Source organism: Danio aesculapii, chromosome 3, assembly GCF_903798145.1.
Source record: "Danio aesculapii chromosome 3, fDanAes4.1, whole genome shotgun sequence".
NCBI classification, from domain to species: domain Eukaryota; kingdom Metazoa; phylum Chordata; class Actinopteri; order Cypriniformes; family Danionidae; genus Danio; species Danio aesculapii.
Genome location: NC_079437.1, coordinates 30,852,045 through 30,873,983, shown reverse-complemented (window position 1 = coordinate 30,873,983; position 21,939 = coordinate 30,852,045). Strand labels below are relative to the sequence as shown.

Sequence of the window (21,939 nt, the reverse complement as noted above, 5' to 3'; positions counted from 1 at the left end):
TTTTTTTTTACAAAATTCTGTGCAAAAAATGTCCGCAGATTCTGTCTGGCCCAGGTATCTCCCATATTAAAGAGATTTCTGAAGGATTTTTTTGACACTAAAGAGAATGGAATAATGACCGCTAGATGTTCAGCTTTAAATCGCAGGAATAAATAACATCTTAAAATGTGTTACAACAGAAATCCTCATCAAACCAAGTCATCATTGAGTTTACAGGACATCCAAATCTGTTTTTGTTATTTAATTATTTTTTTCTTGTAAATTTTTGTAAAATTGTGGTTCCTCTAATAGATGTAGATTTTAAAATCATTACGTATGTAACAAACATTCATCCCAGTATGTACAATGTGTGCATGTCAACAAATATACATTTTCCGATCTCACTATGCATAAACTAATCTCACTGTGGGTTTTATGAGTAAAAAGACAATTTACTTCAACTTCCAGCATTGCTTCGTATAGCAGAGCAACATTTAGCTACTGCATGTAATTTCCCTGTGTTCGAAAAGAACATCACAGGGGTCACGAATTCAAAAATCTGGACCACCAGTAGCAGAGGCAGAGTTTGACATGGCAGATGTAGCCAATCAACTTTCTCTACTGAGAAGTAGAATAATACACAGATGTGAGGCAGAAAGTAAATTACCATTATACCCAAACTGTTCAAAATGAAGCGAATGGCGTTCTGTTTGGTTTTGTCGGTTTTTGATGTCCGACTGTCCTTTCCTGATCCAGCGGGGTGTAAAGTAAACAAAATCCCCACACTAATGATAAAACTAATGGGCACTGTTGCACAAAAAGAAGCCATAGTCAACGGTCTGTACATAGAGATTTTAAAAACCACTATGATGGTTCCTATGATGACATTGTAGATCCAAACAAGTGCACAAAATATATGCGCCTGTGTTTTCTTTGTGGACTGCCTCTGGTTCACATACAGTATGGGATGAGCCACGGCGATGTACAAGTCTATACACAAACCATTGAAGAATATAGATCCGCCAATCAAACTGCAGCTGTGGAACGCTGTAATGTATTGCTCAATTCCGGTCACTCCACTAAACATCTGGATGATGTTTAGAAGAACTCGGATGTATAATAAGAAATGCGAGATTGCAAGATGAAGAAACAGAAGCTCGCTGTGATTAGAAGGAGATGAGTTTCCTGGACTTGAAGATACGCCGCATTGTTTTCGAAATAAATCTGCCATCACATAAAGGGTCATTGGAAGATTGATGACAAGCATCAGGATATCGAGGATTGGGTTGTATGATCCTGTGCAGAGTTGGTTCTGAGATGAAATGTTGGAGGAACTCCCATTCGTGGTCTGGGAGGATGAGGCATCTATTGTCCACATCTCCATCTTGACAGCAGAAAAGGCTGATGTTCATTGACGGAGGGGTCAGATTTTTATAGTTCAGTGTCTGTCTGTGATTGATGTGTCTGACATCCATTATCTGTGATATATTTGCATTGGGAAGATCAAATAACCATTTGCAAAACCAGCTTATTTTCCACTTTTTTGCCTCAGATGGTACACCTGTTTGAGGCTGAATCATTTGGTTTAAAGTGACAAACTTTTGAAGCTCCACACAACAACACACTCATTTTAGCTGAATTGTGGTCATGTTGTGCTTAATTGTTCCACTTTGGTTTAGTTGGGTTAAACCTGACCCTGATTTAAAGGGAAGGTTTGACATGACTTTTAAAGAAGAAAAGTTTGTCATTGCTTGCTTCTGTCGTTTAAACCGTTTAGACATTGGTAAGACATCTACTGAAGTTCAACTTGAACATCAGAATAGGAATGGGCCAGTATAAGATTTTGACGGTATGATAACCTTGGATAAAAATATCACGGTTTCACGGTATTGTGCTCACTGCTCTAAAAAATATTCTTTTTAAATGTCTGGGTAAAAAACAAAAACCTTTTTCCCCTTTGAAAACAATATATTCTGTTTTTTGAAAGATTTATATTATTTTGGAGCAGCAAACATTGTCAGGATAAATAATTGAAATGAATCATTGACTTCTGCTGTCTTCATTAGTTTCAAAAACACTGATTTCTTAACCATTTAAAACGGCATCTTTGGATGTTTTTTCTCCTGGAGATACTGTTGTCCTAAAAAACACACAAAAAAGTAAATAAAAAGTCTTAGAAATACCTTAGGAACGGTATTGCAGAATATTTTGTTGGTTTTAAAACCTAGACTTTTCCAAACCACGTTATACCTTGAAAATGGTTATCGTCCCATGCCTACATCAGAATGGGGAAGAAAAGTGACTTTGAAATTGGCTTTGCTGTCAGTGCCTGACTGGCTTCAGAAAGTGTGGATTTTGATTGTGGGATTTTAATACACCTCTACCTTAGTATACAGAGCTTTCACAGATCTGGAAGAAGTGAAAATATCCTGTGTGTTGCAGAGAGAAAATGTCTTGTTCATCCCAAGAAATCAAAGATCAATTTTCTAGTCACGGGACAATAACTGATTTCAAGGTTTACCACGACTTGGAAAAGTCAAGGATTTAAAACCGCTAAAATTTTCTGATATAATACTGTTCTTACGTATATGTATGTTGTTGTTTTTTTAACATGTTTTTTTTTTTTACGATTAATTTATTTATTTTTTTAGGGCAACAGTATGTCTAGCAGAAAAGGACCCTCTGCATCAAGAGCTACCCATTATTCAGGAAACATTTGAAAAACAAATGGCTTATGCACCAACATCCAAGCATGCTATGGACCACAGTAGTGCAGTGTTCAAAGAAAAGACAGATATTCAAAGATTTCTTTTCAGATTTCAAGAAATCTGTGTGTTTAAAACTGAAGTCAATGTTTTTTTTTTTTAATTATTTAGCCTGACATGTTTACTGTTCCAAAATATGTTCAATGTTTCTTAAAATAAAATGTATGAGTAATTCCAGCTTTATGGATGCGACATTGGCAGTAAAATCTCAAAACATAAATTCGCAGAGAAAGTATATGTTAACATTATATTGAAACGTCTATTTATATTTTCCAAAACAACTAAACACAGAGTTATGGGATCAGAAGAATATCAATCTGTAAACATTGTTATATTTTGAGTGAGGGAAATAAACAATCGTTTTAAGTGTGACCAAAAAAGTCAGCAAGTTTACAGTATACAACATTGTAGAAATTCTGTAAATTAAACTGCACAATCCAAAAGAAATAATGCTAATCAACAGGATAAAAGTTGGCACACTTTAGAATAAACAGGATTGATTTCATTTTATTTAACATTTTTGTATTTATGAGGAACAAAGCTTTGTTATGGATGTGACGGATGTGAAATTGCCACTTGCGTGACTTTGGTAAATCAAATATAACAGTTTGAAAACGTTAACAGAGACATTTTTGAGTATTTTTACAGTCCTGTAAAATACAGGCCTATACAAAAAACTTAGAAAGGGCTTCGCTATTTTGGTAAAAAGACATTTGCATGCAATTGCTCATATTGTGTTCAATGTGAAAAAACATTGTTGTTTACCCAGACATTTAAAAAGAACATATTTTACACTGGATTGCTTGGTTTTGGGACTTGTGGAGCTGCGCATTGATGGATTTGCTCTTCAGTGTTTGGACTTTCAACAGTGAAAATTAAACCACACTGAAATTAACTAAACTGATCTTCAGCTCTGAAAACTGGACTGACAGTTTCAATTTACTAGAACTTTTATGTTAAGCTGCTTTGACACAACTTACACTGTAAAAGCGCTAAAGAAATAAAGATGAATTGAATTGAATAGAGCAGTATTGACGTTACCATTAAACCGTGACATTTTTATCCAAGGTTATAATACTGCCAGAATCTTATACCGGCCCAGAATGTTCTGTTAAACCTAGAAGGCACTGTGATTTAACATGGCTATAGAAGTCTCCATTTTTAAACATGTTCAGAATGAGCCAAAATCACACGCTGGTTATGATGACCTTCTTGTGCTGTGGAGATTTGACTTTAAGGTCTTGTTCTGGTCTACTTATCTTTTTATTTGACCTTCATACAGGGTCCAACATGAAAATAAGCAGTTTCATACTGTCACAGACCATGTAGTTGACTTCTTTTCTGTGCTTTGGAAATGCAAATTGTAGGAAAATGACAATGGAGCAGGAAATAGGAGGGAAAATTCTGTTTATTGGTGGATTATGCTTAGATTCTATGGAAATGCAACTAAATAGGAACTACTAAAAAGATCAGTTTATATTACATATTTTTTTTGACATGCCGTGATTCCTCATGGATAAAATAAGCATAAATCAACATATGAAAATATATGACTTCATTTGTCTATTGTCTAATGCCTATTGAATAACCAGAATTGTCACAAAATGTGGCTTTTTTTTCCAAGCAAATATTCTGGTCACGAGAGACTGCAACATTTGGTGTTACTGATATGGATACGTCAACCTCCTTTGCAAATGGCTTGTGTCAAATGACCACAAAATGGCCTTAGTTTGTTAAAGTGGCACGTACAGCATCAGTCCAACCTGCAAATGTGTCTTAGAAGGTTTCCTTTACATTGAGAGAAGTATACATTTGACTGCCAAATTTGAGATCAAAGATGAGAGTTCTAATTTAACAGTGAAATATAAATTCATATATTATATGTCAAAAGTTATAAAAGTTGTGGCAGATGTTTTCTACGGTGACATCTAAGTGAATCAGATTATTAAAATATAATGTTACTGTATCAATTGTTAATCGGATTTTGAGCTTGCAGCTTGTTGGTGGTTTTCAAAGGGATAGTTTAGCCAAAAATGATCATTCTGCCATAATTTACTCACCAATTACTTGTTTCAGTCCATTATAAGTTTCTTTTTTCAGTTAAACACAAAACAAGTTAATTTGAAAAATGTTGAAATCCTGTAACCATTGATTTCCATAGTATTTGCTTTTCTACTATGGAAGACAATAGTGACAGGCTTTCAGCTTTCTTCCAAATATTTCATTTTGTATTCAACAGAAGGAAAAAACTCTTAAAAGTTTGGAACGACTTGAGTGTCTAATTAGTGAGTACATTTTTATTTTTGGGTGAACTATCCCTTTATGCTGATTGGAGACTTCTGTTGTTTCTGCAGCAGTTAAAATATTTTGATTTAAAGTGAAAAAAAAAGAAACAAAGAAATCAATCGTTCACAAGAACATTAGTAAGATATATAAAAAAAATAGATGAATTTTAGTTTTACGTTGACTGTAAATATTCTTAAATTGACAGTGAAATTTTTCACCAATTTAAAAAATCGAGTCAGTATTTATAGGCCATACAGGCCTTAAAATTATTAAAATGATTCATAAAAAAGCTAAATGCAATCACTGATCATTTTTCGCAAACAGGCCACATCCACACTGAAGTTTCAGGAATGATAACTACACTGAAAAAAAAATTTCTGCAAGATTTTTGCAAGCAATTTATATGTGTTGAATATAAACAAACAAATTAAAATGAGTAATGTTCAACTTAATTTGTTTAAATTTAGCCCAAATAAGTTGTTTACAACCATTTAACTTAAAAACATTTTGTAAATCAGGAATCATCTTTGAATCATTTTTTCAGTGTATTTAAATACAGGAATAAATCCCCTAAATTAGCATTCAGGGTGTACAGAACACATATAAAACAAATTCATGTACAACTATGCCAAATTACAGATATGCCGATTTCCACCGTACTTGTATTTTTCACAGATCCTTAGTGCTTTTGCCTCTAGCAAATATTACTTTAACTGCTGAACGCATGGCCAGTTTGCACAATAGTAAGATCACAGACTACATCTGCAATTACAAATTACTAGAGATCCCCATAGTTCATGCAGCCATCAGAGCGCTGTTTTGACTCCTTTAAGGGTTCATTCATTTCCCTTAAACTGCAATTGTCTTACAACATTGTATAGTTTAGAGTAAACTGAATGCTTTATTAAAGCAAAATTCTTAAATGTGATAGGGAAAATATGATTCTGTTACTAATTGTAGTTAAACCGCTAAGAGTTGACATTTCCCACCAAATCGTGCTTTAGCTCAAGCTAAAACAGAATTTTATGGAGTTTAATATTATTAAAATTATCATTTTTTCTCCCTGTAAAAATGCAGTTAATGTAACTTGTATTTTCCGTCTTTTATATTGATTTTCTGATTGTGTATTTTCATTCATTAATAAATGTTTTTTTTAAAAAGGTGTATGAGATGAAATTTACCGAATATCACAATAACAGAGGTGACAAATAATTAAACTGCTATACTGGTGTGTCCTGAACATTTGAACAAATGATTGAAAGCAGAATAATGACATGCCTTTTTTTGTAAATCAGTGCTTTAAAATTGTTATTCCTTTTTTCAGAAACAATGTAACAGAGTTGACCAGAATGTAAAGGACAGACACAAAATGTATTTTTTCATAGCTGCGATTACAAATAATACAGAAAATGGATGTTTCATGTCAATGTTATCTAAGTAAACACAAAAAAGCTCATTCAAATTTGAATTAATTCAATATTAATTGAAAGTGAATAGAAGACTCAGGAGTCAAGAATAGATTTAGTGAGAGTCTTTAAGTTCATATTTTCGAGACAAAAAGTCCATAATTAAACATGTAAACACTATTGTTATTTTTTGTGTGTGTGTGTGCGTGCGTGCGTGCGTGCGTGCGTGCGCGCTTCAACAGAATGAATAAAAAATGGTAAAACTCAACTGTTTAACTCCAGAACTTGCCTATTTCTAAAAACAGTGCAGTGTGTGTTATTTTGTAGAAATTCAACTTGATAAAATTTGGTTTAAGTTTCGTTAAAGGCTTTGCTTTTTAATATACAATGGAAAGTTTATCAAAACTGTACCAACAATTCAAGAATGACGCATATGCTCTTCATGAATTATTATTTAATAAAAATACTATATATTTTATGCACAAGCAAGAAATTGTTTAGTCCAGTACACAGCATTGTTCTGGATATTTGCTAAGTTTTCCATCATAAAATATGCTGCACAAAAAAATATCTGCTTTCTATATCTTTACAGTATGAGGGCTAACCATCAGAGAAAACCAAAGAGAAACAAAACTGACACAATCTAAAAAGAGAACTGACCACTGAATTTAGCTGTGATTATAAGAAATACCAATAAGATCAATCAGAATTTATTTTATTACAGTTTTAACACTGAATTGATAATTATTCTGGCATTGATTACAACAATATATTTCAATCTCTCTACTCTGCGCATTTCAATGTAACCTGTGTGCTATTCTGAATCCATGTGTGTGTTTTTCTACTCTACAGTAAGTGTAGCAGAGCACAGTGCCTCCCCGAGTGCATTAGTGGCTTTACAGGAATACAGGCCGCTGTGATATAAAGAGACATTGTTTAAGATGAGAGTACAGCTGCCATTCTCCTCATAGTCCACCGTCACACAGCCGCCGTGCAGCTCCAGCAGCTCTCCGTCCTTCAACCACACCACCTCAGGGTCAGGGTAGCCTGAAACACAGACAGAAGGAGCTGTGATTTCATGCGCTGGTTCCACACAATCGATTTGAGTTGGGACAACATGAAGGAATTAAGTTAACTTATTAGTTTTTACAAATTTAAGTGAATTGGACCTAAAACAATTAAGTTGTCCTAAAAAACACCCTCAAAAATTCTGTTTTAGTTCATTTAACACTTGTGTACTGTTCAAATTTGCTACCGTTTTGTTATGCTTGGGGATGTTCTTGCTCCACTGACTTGCATTTAGGGCTGCACGATATTGGAAAATACTAGGGATGTCCAGATCAGATCACGTGATCGGAAATTGGGCCTGGCTATCACGTGGTTTCAGACTTGATCGGAATCTAACGTTACCTCTCGATCAGGACTATAGTTATGTGATGGCACAGAGCTAGACCTCTTTCTTGACTTCACACAGAAACAGCAACGCATGCGGTATGACATCACTTTTTTTCAGAGACCTTACTGGTTAAATGCCAGCAAAGTAGAACATGGAAGCAGCTTCAAGCGGAAAGCGAGAGCATGTCTGTGGTCTGGAGGTATTATAAACCTGATGACGACGACATTGTCATAGCAATCTGTGAGATATGTAAACTTGGGATTGCAAGAGGTGGAAAGGAAAAGGCTACATTGAACACAACAAACCTGATAAGACACCTCAAAAACAAACACCCGACACAATACAGCGAGTTCACCCAGGCAACCCAACCGAAGACGATGCACGCTCATCGACATCCTCTCACAACGATGCTCACGCTGCAGGAGAGTTTGACGCAAAGGCATCACAGCTAAAATAGCACAAATTATCGCAATGAGTGATCTACTAATCGCCTTTATAGAGAACCCTGGATTTCTTATGCTTATGGAGCACGTAAAACCTCAATTTGAAATTTTTATCTTGTATATCTTATTATAGAAGTATCGGATCGGGTATCGGTAGATACTCAAAATCAAATGACTCTGACTCAGACTTGAGGGCAAAAAAACCTGTTTAGGATATCCCTAAAAAAAACTAACATTGCAATATTATCATTTACTGCGATGTACAGTGTATGACTTGAATATCTTGTAAAGAATTCATAATTTTAGATCGATTGGGATGATTCTGTAGGGTGGGGGTTCCCAAACTTTTCAGCTCACGACCCCCAAAATAACAATTCCAGTGACTCGCAACCCTCACTATTCTCAGAGGTGGTTATAAACATACAAATATTGCACACACACCAGTAAGAGACTACGGTGCTCTGCATAATTGAGTACACCCCATTTTGAAAATGAATATTTTTCTCCATTTCTCAGTGATTATAGGTAATGTATTTTGGTGCATTTAAACAAAACAGATTTATTAAACAGATATATTTATTAAAGTAATATTTTAGTCACCAAACATATTTAGAAATTAAAGCAAAATATTGCAAAAAAAATCACAACCTACAAAATTTCAACTAAAATAGATTTTTTTTTTTTTGCTTCTTGATTTTTCCTCTTTATAAAATTTGTATTTAATACTTTTCTATAAAATATAAATTTGGGTGTACTAGTTTTTGGAGCATTATCATAAGTTATTTTGTTAGATAAGCTCCAGCTTTGGCTTCAGTACAGACTAATCTAATGTATATGTACAAATATAATATTGTATGTTATAAAATCTTATATATGCTGTTATAAAATCTGTTCTGAACTGTGACCCTTACTCAACTATAATATATCTATGCGATGTGGCTATTGTGCATACACACATTGCGATATCGATGCTGAAACGATATATTGTGCAGCCCTAGCAGAAACTAAGCTTTTTCGGCACAGCAACTGATGATTGACCGTAAAATAAAAAAATGTACCTTTTCCCAACCATGAAAACCAGCAACAATCAAGAATGCATGATTATATGCTGTCAAGGCATGGCATTCAAAAAAATGTCATTATAGTGGAAGTCAATGGGGCAAAAACATTAATATATTGACATAGTGTATTGATGAATTTTTACCAAAACATGTATCAAAATAAGATTTGTCACCAAAAAACATTCTGTTCGCTGAAACACAGAGAAATTTGTGGCCAAATTAAGACTCAAAATCTTCTCTGAGTTAATGAAAACCTCCCCAACAGCACACAATTGTTAAATAAGTAGTTTGAATGTCATCTTTTGAGTGTGTTCTGTTTATGCAAAAGGTCATTGGTGTCTGTCGGTGTGTGTTAACCTGTGATGAGGCAGGAGAGATGGACGCTGGAGCCCTGCGGGACGCTCAGGTCAGATGGAGTCTTACTGAACTCAGGTTTACATTGAAGCTTCAGCTCCAGAGACTGCATTGCCTGCTCTGTCTCTGTAATGCCACAGAGCAAGACAGATGTATTATTGAACTGTGAAAATATCCATCGCTACATGAAAAACGGCACTGACACCTTCTGTGAATCGAGTCAGAGCTGTCAGATGTCACAATTGATTTTGGGGACATTCTGCAGGGTGTTGTATTTCATAGTAGTTTCTGAAGCACATTGATTTTCTTTCATGTTTGATTTCTTTCTCACCATGGACAGGGCTCGTGCTTGCAGAAGCTTCTGGTTTAGACAAGATGGCCATCCTCTTCAAAGCCAGCAAGGCTTTTCCTGTTTTCTAAGAATGGAGAAACAAAAGAATAATGAGAGAAGAGAAACAAATACAGTGAAGTTGAGTTTGATTCATGAATTGAGTACGAGTCATGAATTGATCAGAATGACTTTTGCGCTTATTTTTGTGATTCAATGCAAATTTTTGACTAGAAAGACACTAAAATAGTAAGTTTAACAATAGTTTATGTACCACAAAGTCTTATAATAAAGTATGTTTAAGAATAATTTGAATACCCATTAACAGACAGATATTTAAAATCGGAGAACTGCACATTAACAGACAGATATTTATATGGAGAGAACACAAAGTTAAATAATTAAAGCTTGACATTTAGAGATTTTATAATGGTACAACAGCAGACTGCTTATATTAAATGTGCAAAAATGGCAGATGTTACTCTGTACTGTGTCCTCCAATAATTTCTCAGTAAAATAGTTTATAAATACTTAGAGAACAAAACATACAATACAAAGACAACTGAGAGAATCGTTTAAACATTCTTTAAAAGTTTGTTTTATCATTTAAAACATGCACACACACATACAAAATTTACATATACACACACACACAAACACACACACACTCATTGGCTACTTTATTAGATACACCTGTCCAACTGCTCGTTAACACAAAATTCAGCCAATCACATGGCAGCAATTCAGTGCATTTAATCATGTAGACATGGTCAAGATGGTCTGCTGCAGTTCAAACTGAACATCAGAATGGGGAAGAAAGATGATTTAAGTGACTTTGAACGTGGCATGGTTGTTGGTGCCAGACAGTATGGTCTGAGTGTTTCAGAAACTGCTGATCTACTGGGATTTTCATGCACAACCATCTCTAGGGTTTTACAGAGAAAGGCCGGAAAAAGAGAAAATATCCAGTGAGTGGCAGTTCTGTGGGTGCAAATGCATTGTTGATGCCAGAGGTCAGAGGAGAATGGCCAGACTGGTTCCAGCTGATGGAAAGAAGCAGTAACTCAAATAACTACTTGTTATAACCAAGGTATGCAGAAGAGCATCTCTGAACACACAACTTGTCCAACATTGAGGCGGATGGGCAACAGCAGCAGAAAACCACACCAGTTGCCACTTCTGTCAGCTAAGAACAGGAAACTGAGGCTACAATTCACACAGGCTCACCAAAATTAGACAATAGAAGATTGGAAAAACGTTGCATGGGCTGATGAGTCTCGACTTCTGCCGCAACATTCAGATGATAGGGTCAAAATTGTTGCTGACCATTTCCATCCCTTTATGACAACAGTGTACCCATCTTCTGATGGCTACTTCCAGCAGGATAACGCGCCATGTCAAAGTGCGAATCATCTCAGACTGGTTCACTTTACTCAAATGGCCTCCACAGTCACCAGATCTCAATCTAATAGAGTACCTTTAGGATGTGGTGGAACAGGCGATTCGCATCATGGATGTGCAGACGACAAATCTGCAGCAACTGCGTGATGCTATCATGTCAATATGGACCAAAATCTCTGATATTTCCAGTAACTTGTTGAATCTACGCCATGAAGGATTAAGGCAGTTCTGAAGACAAAATGGGGGGGTCCACGACGACTACTACTACTACTACTACTACTACTACTAGTAGTAAGGTAAGTGGTGGGTGAGTGTGTGTATGTATGTATGTATATGTATGTATGTGTATATATATATATATATATATATATATATATATATATATATATATATATATATATATATATATATATATATATATATATATATATATATATATATATATATTTGGCATATATCTGGCAAACATTCAGGTTGATTTATTTAAAACAGCACATAATTATTTTATTCTTTAAAACTAAACGTGTGCAAGTGTACGTGAACATTCTAGGTATTCCTCACGCTGTAAACACGATAAAGTTAAACACTCGTCGTTGGCTTAGTATGTTTATCTTGTTAGCAAAGAAACGGTCAAATTACAGGGGATTTACCTTCCACTTCTGCCTGGTCAGGAATTTCTTCATCTTATCTTTGGAGAGGTTTTTGCTGGTGCTGCTGTTGTCCACGCACGAAAAACCCAGCCAGACATGAGCCAGAGCCTCCTCACACGACAATCTGCGCCTGTCAGAAGGGTCAACCCTGAGTTAGCGACCTTTCCAGACGCGTTTGACATTGGTTTGTAAGGAAAATGAACTATATCAACTGACCTGGGATCTTTATTGAGCAGGGAACTGATGAAACCCTTTGCCATATCAGTGATCTCCTCAAAACTCTCCTCATCAAACTCCCAATGCGCCGCGGTCACCAGAGCCAGAGTCTCGGTGTCGCTCTCGCCCTGAAACGGAGACTCACCGCTCAACCTACAGGACAGGACAAACCCAAATGTCATGCTATTATTCGGCACTAGAGGGCAGCAGGCGCTTAACTAATCTACTTGAGTTTTGCTGGGCTCACAGGATGTAGCAGATGACGCCGACGCTCCACATATCGGTGGTCAGAGTGACGGTCTCAAAGTTGATGACCTCTGGGGCCACAAACTCAGGAGTGCCCTGCATCACCTTAAGAGGCGTGTTAGGATCTGAGGTACACAACACACACGTTCAAGGCTGTTTTTACTGCTATATTAAAATTTACAATGCGAAAGCCTACTGTAGGCTATTAAAATGACAATAACAACACATTAATGCAGCAATATTATAATAATACATAACAATATTCATAGCTTGATGAATATTTTGATAGATATGGTCATTTTTATACAATTAGCATTGTGATACAAAATTATTTGACATTTTCGTTTTAATTCAAACCTGAATCATTCAGTTGTACTTTACTGATGTTTAAATACTTTATATCCATATTTAACATGATTATTTTGAATAAGAAAATGATTTAAGTTTTCATTATTTTTAAAATTTTAATTAGATTGGTTATAGTCCACTCATGATCTTTATATTCACTCTTAAATTGAATATTCATTTATTTATTCATTTATTTATTTATTAATGTATTAACTTGTTTAAAGGTGACATTTTTAGCTAATATTTATAATATGTGTGATTTCAATTAACAAAAATTAACTATAAGACAAGATAAAAAAGTTTTAATTTAGTACAGTAACCCTGGCTTCTACCATTTACAGATCCGTTTCTTTAGAAATGTTTTGTCTGTCAGAATACTAAAAGTGTTTTTGCTATATCTCATGGTCATGAAAATATTTGCATGTATTTAGATGGAGAACACCGTACTGTTGTTTGTGTCCCTTTGTTTTAAATGTGAACAAAACTATTTTATGCTAATACACATTATTGTATTGTATTTTTTATTATATCTTTTATAATATAATTTTTTTATATATGCATATTATAAATAATTTTTTTACCTTATATTTAATTACACACAGTTTTATTATAACATTTGTTGCTGTGTTGACACTACCTTCTACACACTCGTACCTAGCTTGCTAGCGAGTCCAAAATCAATAATTTTGATCTGAATCCCGGTTCTGTCCACACAGACGATGTTCTCAGGTTTGAGGTCCAGATGGAGGATGTTTTGCTGGTGCATGTACTGAATGCCCTCCAGAATCTGACGCATGTAGCCCACACTGGACACCTCTGTGTGCTCAAAACTGTCATCGACAATCCGCTCAAACAGCTCACCACCAGCAACACTGTACAGACACAAATTCACCAGATCAAATAGTTGCATGCGAAATATTTTGCTGAGCGTTTTTGCTGGCTGGTTAAGGGGTAGTTCATTTAGTAATTTAAAAATGAAAATTCTGTCATCATTTACTAAATTTTTTTTTATCTGATTTTCTGTTAAACAGCTGAGAAGAAGAAACCATTGACCTCCATGTATTTTTTTTACTGCTATGGATGTCAATGGTTACTGGTTTCTAACATTCTTTAGAAGATCTTCTTTTGTCTTAAACAGAAAAAAAAATAATAAAAGTTTGGAAACACTTGAAGGTCAGTAAATAATGAATCATTCAAATAATTCATTCGAAATGTTAAATACTTAAAAATATATAAATAAACAAAAAAATTGGTAGAAGGGTATTATTATTTGTTTTGCACCACTTTAAAAAAATAGACTTATAGATGCTAATATTTTATACGATTCAATGATTTATGCTAAGCTAAGCTAAAAGTGCTCCTATGACCTGGAGATTGGCTAAATGGTTTGAAAATGAGTATCTTTTTAACTCCAGGAGACTTGTAAAATTATCCTATGTTCAAAAACAAGACGGCATGTTCCTTTAATTTATATGGATGTACTAGCTTCATCATTCAGTGCATGTTTTTTATTATTGTAGACAGGTCTTACCAATAAAACTACAAAAATTATTATAATATAATTGTCCCCCGATAAAACAAAACACATTGAATTAATTTTCGATATGTTTATGCTTCAATTTAATTACGGATAACAAATGATGTGAAAAGTTTAGCATTTTCATTCATTCATTTTCCTTCAGATTAGTCCCTTTATTCATCAGGGGTCGCCACAGCGGAATGAACCGCCAACTTATCCAGCATATGTTTTACACAGCGGATACCCTTTAAGCTGCAACCCAGTACTGGGAAACACCCATACACTCTCACATTCACACTCATACACTACGGCCAATTTAGTTTATTCAATTCACTTAAAGCACATGTCTTTGGACTGTGAAGGAAACCAGAGCACCCGGAGGAAACCCACGCCAACACAAGCAAACTCCACACAGAAATGCCAACTGGCCCAGGGACTTGAACCAGCGACCTTCTTGCTGTGAGGTAACAGTGCTAACCACTGAAGCACCATGTCAACCAGTTTAAATTATTATTATAATAATTTTTATTGTTTTAGTCATTTTATTGTTTTATCCTCCATCTGGACCTTAGTTTAGCATTTTATTGTTCATTTTTTGATCATATTATCCAACCCAAATTGTAGATCATAAGCATCACTCTCCGCTAGTAACAAAAGTATTGTAGTGAATAACTTATTAAAGCTCACAAACCTGCTGGCATTTCTCAGTTCTGCATATTATCAAAATGGCCACATGTGAGATACTCACTACTCCATCACCATGACCATCTCGGCTTTGTTGTCATATGCAGCGAGACACTGCACCAGTTTAGGATGGTGTAAGAAGTTCATCAGCTCTATTTCTTTCCTCGCAGCCTCTCTGTCCTTTGCCCGACGACTCTTGTAGAACTTTCCAGCACATTCGCGACCCGTCACCTTATGGGTCATCCGAAACACCTGGCCAAACTTCCCTCTGGGAGACAGTCAAGAAATTAAGCATTAAACCCTGCTCTCAAACCCATAATTTCATACATCATTAAATCTCAATATACAAACTCTGGTTCTTTAAGGGATAGTTCACTAAAAATTTGAATTGTCTCACTATTTACTCACCATCAAGTGGTTTCAAATCATTATGAGTTTGTTTTCTTAAACATAAACAAACAATGTAAAAAAGTTGACTCAACTAAAAATTGTAAAGCAACTTACTGTAGAGCTTTTTGAGGTGACTTAAATTGAGTCCGTTTTTTACAGTGAAGTTACAGTGCATCCGGAAAGTATTCATAGCGCTTCTTCACTTTTCCCACATTTGTTACAGCCTTTTTCCAAAATGGATTCAATGAATTTATTTCCTCAACATTCTGCACACAATACCCCATAATGACAATGTGGAAACATTTCAAGATTTTTTGAAATTGTTGCAAATTTATTACAAATAAAAAACCTGAAAAGTCACATGTACATAGGTATTCACAGCCTTTGCCGTGAAGCTCTGAATTGAGCTCAGGTACATTCTGTTCTGTACATTCTGCCTCCATCATCTGGAAGTGGAAGATGTTTGGAACCACTAGGACTCTTCCTAAAACTGGTCGGCCATCTAAGCTGAGTGATCAGGGGAGAAGGGCCTTAGTCAGGGAGGTGATCAATAACCTGATGGTCACTCTGTCTGAGCTCAAGCGTTCTTCTGTGGGGAGAGGAGAACCTTACAGAAGAACAACCATCTGTGCAGCAATTCACTAATCAGGCCTGTATGGTAGAGTGGCCAGATCGAAGCCATTCCCCGCATGGAATTTGCCAAAAGTCGTCTGAAGGACTTTTAGACTGTAAGATACAAAATTCTCTGGTCTGATGAGACTAAAATTGAACTCTTTGGAGTAAATGCCAGGCATTATGTTTGGAGAAAACCAGGCACTGCATCATGCTGTGGGGATGTTTTTCAGCAGCAGGAACTGGAAGACTAGTCAGAATAGAGGGAAAGATGAATGCAGCAATGTACAAAGACCTCCTGAATGAAAACCTGTTTTAGAGTGCTCTTGACCTCAGACTGGGGTGATGGTTCATCTTCAAGCACAACAATGACCCAAAGTACACCACCAAAATATCAATGTAGTGGCTTCACAACAACTCAGTGAATGTCCTTGAGTGGCTCAGCCAGAGCCCAAACCTAAATCCTATTGAACACCTCTGGAGAGATCTGAAAATGGCTGTACATCGTCGCTTCCCATTCAACCTGATAGAGCTTGAGAGATACTGCAAAGAGGAGTGTGCAGAAATTCCCAAAGACAGGTGTACCAAGCTTGTGGCATCTTATTCAAAAAGACTCGAGGCTTAAATTCTGCCAAAGGTGCATCAACAAAGTATTGAGTAAAGGCTGTGTACATGTCATATGATACTTATGTACATGGGATTTTTTATGACAATTTCAAAAAAATCTTTTTTCACATTGTCATTATGTGGTATTGTGTGTAGAATTTTGAGGAAATAAATGAATTTATTTCATTTTGGAATAGCGCTGTAACATAAAAAAATGTGGAAAAAGTGAAGCGCTATGAATACTTTCCGGATGCACTGTATTTTGAAGAATGTTGGAAGGCAGTAGGTTTTGACATCCATAGTAGGAACAAAAATACTATGGAAGTCAATGGCTGCTGCTTTCCAACATTCTTCAAATATATATATATAATATTATATTATTGCTATTATTATTTTTTGTGTGTGTGTGTGTTCAACAGAAAATTTCAAGCAAGTCTAGAACTTTCATTTTGGGTGAACTGTCTCTTTAAGTGAACTAGCTGTTTTGCCTCCAGTCAGTAATTATTTTCTGTTTTTATTATCACCTCCTACACATACAGGTTAAGAAAAATGACGGCATTTCCAGAGAAAATGTGCCAACCCTGACCCCAACTTAACTCCTTTTTCATTTTAAGTCCCCACCACCCCCACCCCCTCTGTAAACATGATAATTTAGCATTTTTCTGGGAATCAGGATCTAGTGTACGTGTTGTTTTCTCTATCTGAAGCAGGTTTGCCTGTAGGAACATGAACACACTCAGAAGTTTTGTTACACTTGACAGATCTTTCGAATGAGAGCCTGTTAAAGTGTGTGTTTGTTGAGCATACTTACACTCCTAGTTTCTCCAGGACATTATAGTGGTCAGTGAGTTTATGCTGAGTGTCGATGATCACATTCACATACTCCACTGGCTTCCCTTCACAGGAATCTCCTGTTAAAAAGACGACATACTTTCATTGACCGTGGGGCTTCAACTCAAAGCTTAACTCTCTTTGATCACATGCCTTTCAGTAATGACTTTAAACACATTCTTCCTGTTTACAATCTGGTTACTGAACCGTGTTCCCACAAATTGTGGGAATATTTAAGCAAATTGAGTGCTGCATTTAAATACTCTTTAAAACCAGTTAATCCAACATTAAATATATGTTAAGTCACCATGAAAGTTGACAATTTTTTATATTTTTATGAAGTATTTCAGTATTTGTTATTAATGAACACATATATGTCACTGTGCCCACTTTGGGAACATTTACATAATAATGATGTACTAAAAACTGAAACCCTCTTTTTTTTAATTCAGAGAAAATAGTGTTGTCAAAACAGGGATGTTGACATAAAAAATTGTTTATATATTATCCCTGCCAGGCCAATAGTGAGTGATAGATTAAAATACTCTCACAAATTTAATGTAATGCCATACCTTTAATAAAACCTCAGTAGTTCTTTTAACACCAAAAGAGGGTCTGATGTAAGCTGTTAGTACTTTTACTACACTTTATTGAGATTATTTTGAGCAGTTACTTATTATGTTGGTTTACGGCAATTACTTAAAGCACAACAAATTTGCAATCTGCAGTTATGACCTGTATGAAAGTAATTGTGTGAAGAAGTCATGAGGAAATTAAAATGTTAAAGAGTGTCATGAGTGACAAGACACACCCACAATGTACGTAATTTAAGATAGTGCCTTCAGGCAGAAGACAGGAAGAATGTGAACAAAGTATGTGTCCAATTGGAATAACTTTACCTTTGTACCAAAATCTTTCCTTCTATGTCATTTCAAGAGAACTAAAATGTACTCATCATAAACTTGTTGCAACATGTATGTGTACAGTCACGGAAATAAGATGACATCCTTTGACATTTTATTTTTTCCAAATCCGGACATTAAAAACATCAGATGATGGAACACTGATGGAGCAAATGATCAATTTTTTTCTCTTAAAATTGAGAAAATGAAACCACAGAAAAACAACAACATATAGCATTAAAAAATAGTTCAGGCACTGCAAATAAAACAATTATCAGCTGAAGTTTTTGCAGTTTGTTGGTCTGGATCCTTCAGGTGTGTGAACATAATGCCCAGGCTAACGCTTAGCCAAAATTGAAAAATACAAGGTCTTTAAATTGTCCAGACCAAATGTCCTTTAGAATGATCTGGGAGATTGATAAAGTCCTACAGAAAATGATTACTCTAGGTAATTACTGCTAAAAGTGGATCTATAGGCATGTGAATCATTGGGTGACCTAGGATTGTTACTTTAGGCTCTTCAAATTAGGCATTATTTTTGCTAAATTAATAATGACACTGTAATATGTTGTGTTGTTCATCTGATGCTTTTTCTTCCAAATTTTAAGATCTGCCAAGAAACATAGGTTTATGGGACATTCTACCAGAAACGTGCATTATCTGTCCCTGAAATAAAAACATAAATACAGTCAATAAAAAGTATTTCATTTCATAAAAAGTATTTAATCCTAAAATGGACTGATGGTTGATTTCTGTGAGTTGTTCTGTAAAGGAATATGTCATTCTCAGATTTTTTGTTCTTTATTAAAAACACTTTACACTGTACAAACCCTTTCATTGTCCTTGTCCTCAGCCCAATTGAATAGTTTTGTTATGCTAAAACTATTGTGTTATTCTGTTATTTAGAAGAAAAAACTTCAGAAATAGCAAAGTTTAAGCTATTATCATTCACATCATTTAAAAATATAAAACGATAAATAAATTTTACAAATAAATACTACAAATATATAATGCAAAGAAATTTACAATTGTCCCCATGTTTCAGTCAGTCCTGTGACATCTGCATTAAATTTAACATAAAATGCGTGCAATACACCTTTAGGGCTATGACTAGGGCCAGACCGAATATGCGGACGTTTTTTGCTATTTCTGTGGAGAATTTTGGTAAAAATCTGCGGATTTCTACTGAATTATTTTGGGAGTATCATAAGTAAAACTTTAATATGTGAAATAAATAATAACATTTTTTAAAAACTTTTATTTAATGTTTAAATTGCAAATCCAATTAGATTCACTTCATTTGGTAAACAAAGCAAGTCTCTCATATAATATCTCTACTAAAACACAGAAAATATTACTGTACAAACTGCATTGTACATAAATCAGATGAACATTTTCATATTAGTCAATAATATTACTGTAATTTAAAAACTGAATAAATATAGATTTACACACATTTACTCAAGTAAATAAACAGAATTAATGATGGGCTAAAAATCTGCTGAATTTTGCGGAAAATCTGCGGAATTCTGTGCACGCAGATACCGTGTGGGCCTAACTATGACTATAAATTAAGATCATTTGACAAAGAAGCTGACAGTGATCAAGGATGCGTTCTGTCATTGAATTGTATGATTTTATGCTTGTTTTTGTATGATTTCTTTTGAGGACGACAAGCAGAAGTCAGGCCCTGTCACATTTTTTATCAGTGAAAATTTACGTTTCTGGTTGAATGTCCCTTATATTATGTCCTGAAATGAAGAACCATGAAATTCAATAGGGTTTCTTAACTTTTGACTGTATATGTAATTAGGTATGGGACGATAACTGTTTTCAAAGTATATTGGGGTTTGGAAAAGTCAAGGTTTTAAAACCGCCAACATTTTTTACTATGCCGTTCCTACAGTATATGTAAGATTTTTTTTAATCTATTTTTTTGCTATTTTAAATTGTGAAGAAATCAATGTTTTTGAAACTAATGAAAACAGCAGAAGTCAATGATTCATTTGAATGATTTAACCTGACATGTTTACTGTCCCAAAATATTTTAAATGTTTCTCAAAATAAAATATGTTGTATTGAAATGGGGGAAAAGTTTGGTTTTTTACCCAGACATTTAAAAATAATATATTTTTAAGCAGTAAATACAATACCATCAAGACGTGATATTTTTATACAAGGTACCATCAGAATCTTCCACGTATCGCATATGCTGTAGGCCCATGCCTGTATGTAATACATTTTCATTCTTTGGTGTATTGTGTGTTTTAGTACGCTTTCCTTTTAAATGTATATTTTGTACTAAGGAAATACTAAAGTTCTCATAGGAACTTTGCTATGATTTCAGGAAACTGATAAGTGCCTCACCTGGGTTGTCCATCATGACTGTCTGGGACTCTTGGCTGGGTTCGCTGACCCCCACAGTGTTACAGGCTCTTATTCGGAAGCAGTATTGACCCTGAGGCTGGAGGCCAGAGGTCACCCTGAGGGAGGTGCTCTTACACTGCGCTGTGAGCTCTTTCCACTGCTCAGTCTCTTTTTCACAGACCTCCACCACGTATCCCGTCACAGCACTGCCACCATCATATGATGGTCCAGACCAGGAAAGAACCAGAGAGTGAGGGGACAGAACACGCGCCACTGGACAAGAAGCAGGCGGCTGAGGCAGGTCTGCAGAAAACACACACAAAAACCTTGTCAAGCCATCATCAAGCAGTTACTCAAATATAAAACTATTTAAAGATTCTAATAATGTCAAATGAGTGTTTATCACAGAACAGGGTGTCTTAAAATGTATTAAAAGTTGATAAGTTTTAGGGAAATTTAAGGCCCTTATAAATAATTTATTTAAAAGTTATAAATGCTATTTTACAAGGTATTAAATTTTGTATAATTTTTGATTATGCCAAAGAGCTTAGAATGACCAAGAGGCGACACTCAATAGAACGTTCGTTCCATTGCAACAGCAGCGCCCATAAACAGCCCCACGATTCTGACATTTTGGAGTGAAAGCGATCGGCCGCCCATTGATTCTTATTGCTGTTGCGATGGTAAGCAGCTGCTTTGTTTTTATATAATTATTTAAAAAGTGCATTAAAGCTGAGAAGCAACCTGAAAGATGACAATACAACACTTAATATCACAATCATCAGCACTTTTAATAGTTTTTTTACAGACTTATAATATGCTGTTGTTCTATGGGAATTTTCATTCCAAAATGGCCGCTGCGTGACACTAGCGGCATCTAGTGGCTGTTTCCCAAATCACACTATAGTGTCGCCTTGGTGATTCTATGCTCTTTGATTATACTATTATAAAGTTTGTATTCTAAAGTTTGCCTTCATTTAATCTGTGAATATGGGGATGCTTAGTGGTTTATTCATTCATTCATTTTCCTTTTGGCTTAGTCCCTTTATTAATTAGGGGTCGCCACAGCAGAATGAACCGCCAACTTATCCAGCACATGTTTTACCCAGCGGATGCCCTTCCAGCCGCATCAAACACTGGGAAACATCC

At 35.3% G+C, this 21,939-nt stretch overlaps 1 protein-coding gene across 1 annotated transcript in view; it reads right to left on the bottom strand.

Annotated features, from left to right (window-relative positions):
- Positions 1-6,873: 6,873 nt before the first annotated feature.
- mylk5 (myosin, light chain kinase 5) overlaps positions 6,874-21,939 on the bottom strand; it is a 36,845-nt gene continuing 21,779 nt past the window's right edge. Inside the window, exons 8-17 of the mRNA XM_056452699.1 lie at positions 20,791-21,093; positions 17,502-17,601; positions 15,147-15,350; positions 13,534-13,751; positions 12,533-12,656; positions 12,286-12,438; positions 12,070-12,199; positions 10,022-10,106; positions 9,694-9,816; positions 6,874-7,483 (exon numbers count right to left, since the gene is read on the bottom strand). Coding sequence (XP_056308674.1) covers positions 7,278-7,483; positions 9,694-9,816; positions 10,022-10,106; positions 12,070-12,199; positions 12,286-12,438; positions 12,533-12,656; positions 13,534-13,751; positions 15,147-15,350; positions 17,502-17,601; positions 20,791-21,093 — 1,646 coding nt within the window. The 3' untranslated portion in view covers positions 6,874-7,277. The remainder of the gene's footprint in view (positions 7,484-9,693; positions 9,817-10,021; positions 10,107-12,069; positions 12,200-12,285; positions 12,439-12,532; positions 12,657-13,533; positions 13,752-15,146; positions 15,351-17,501; positions 17,602-20,790; positions 21,094-21,939) is intronic.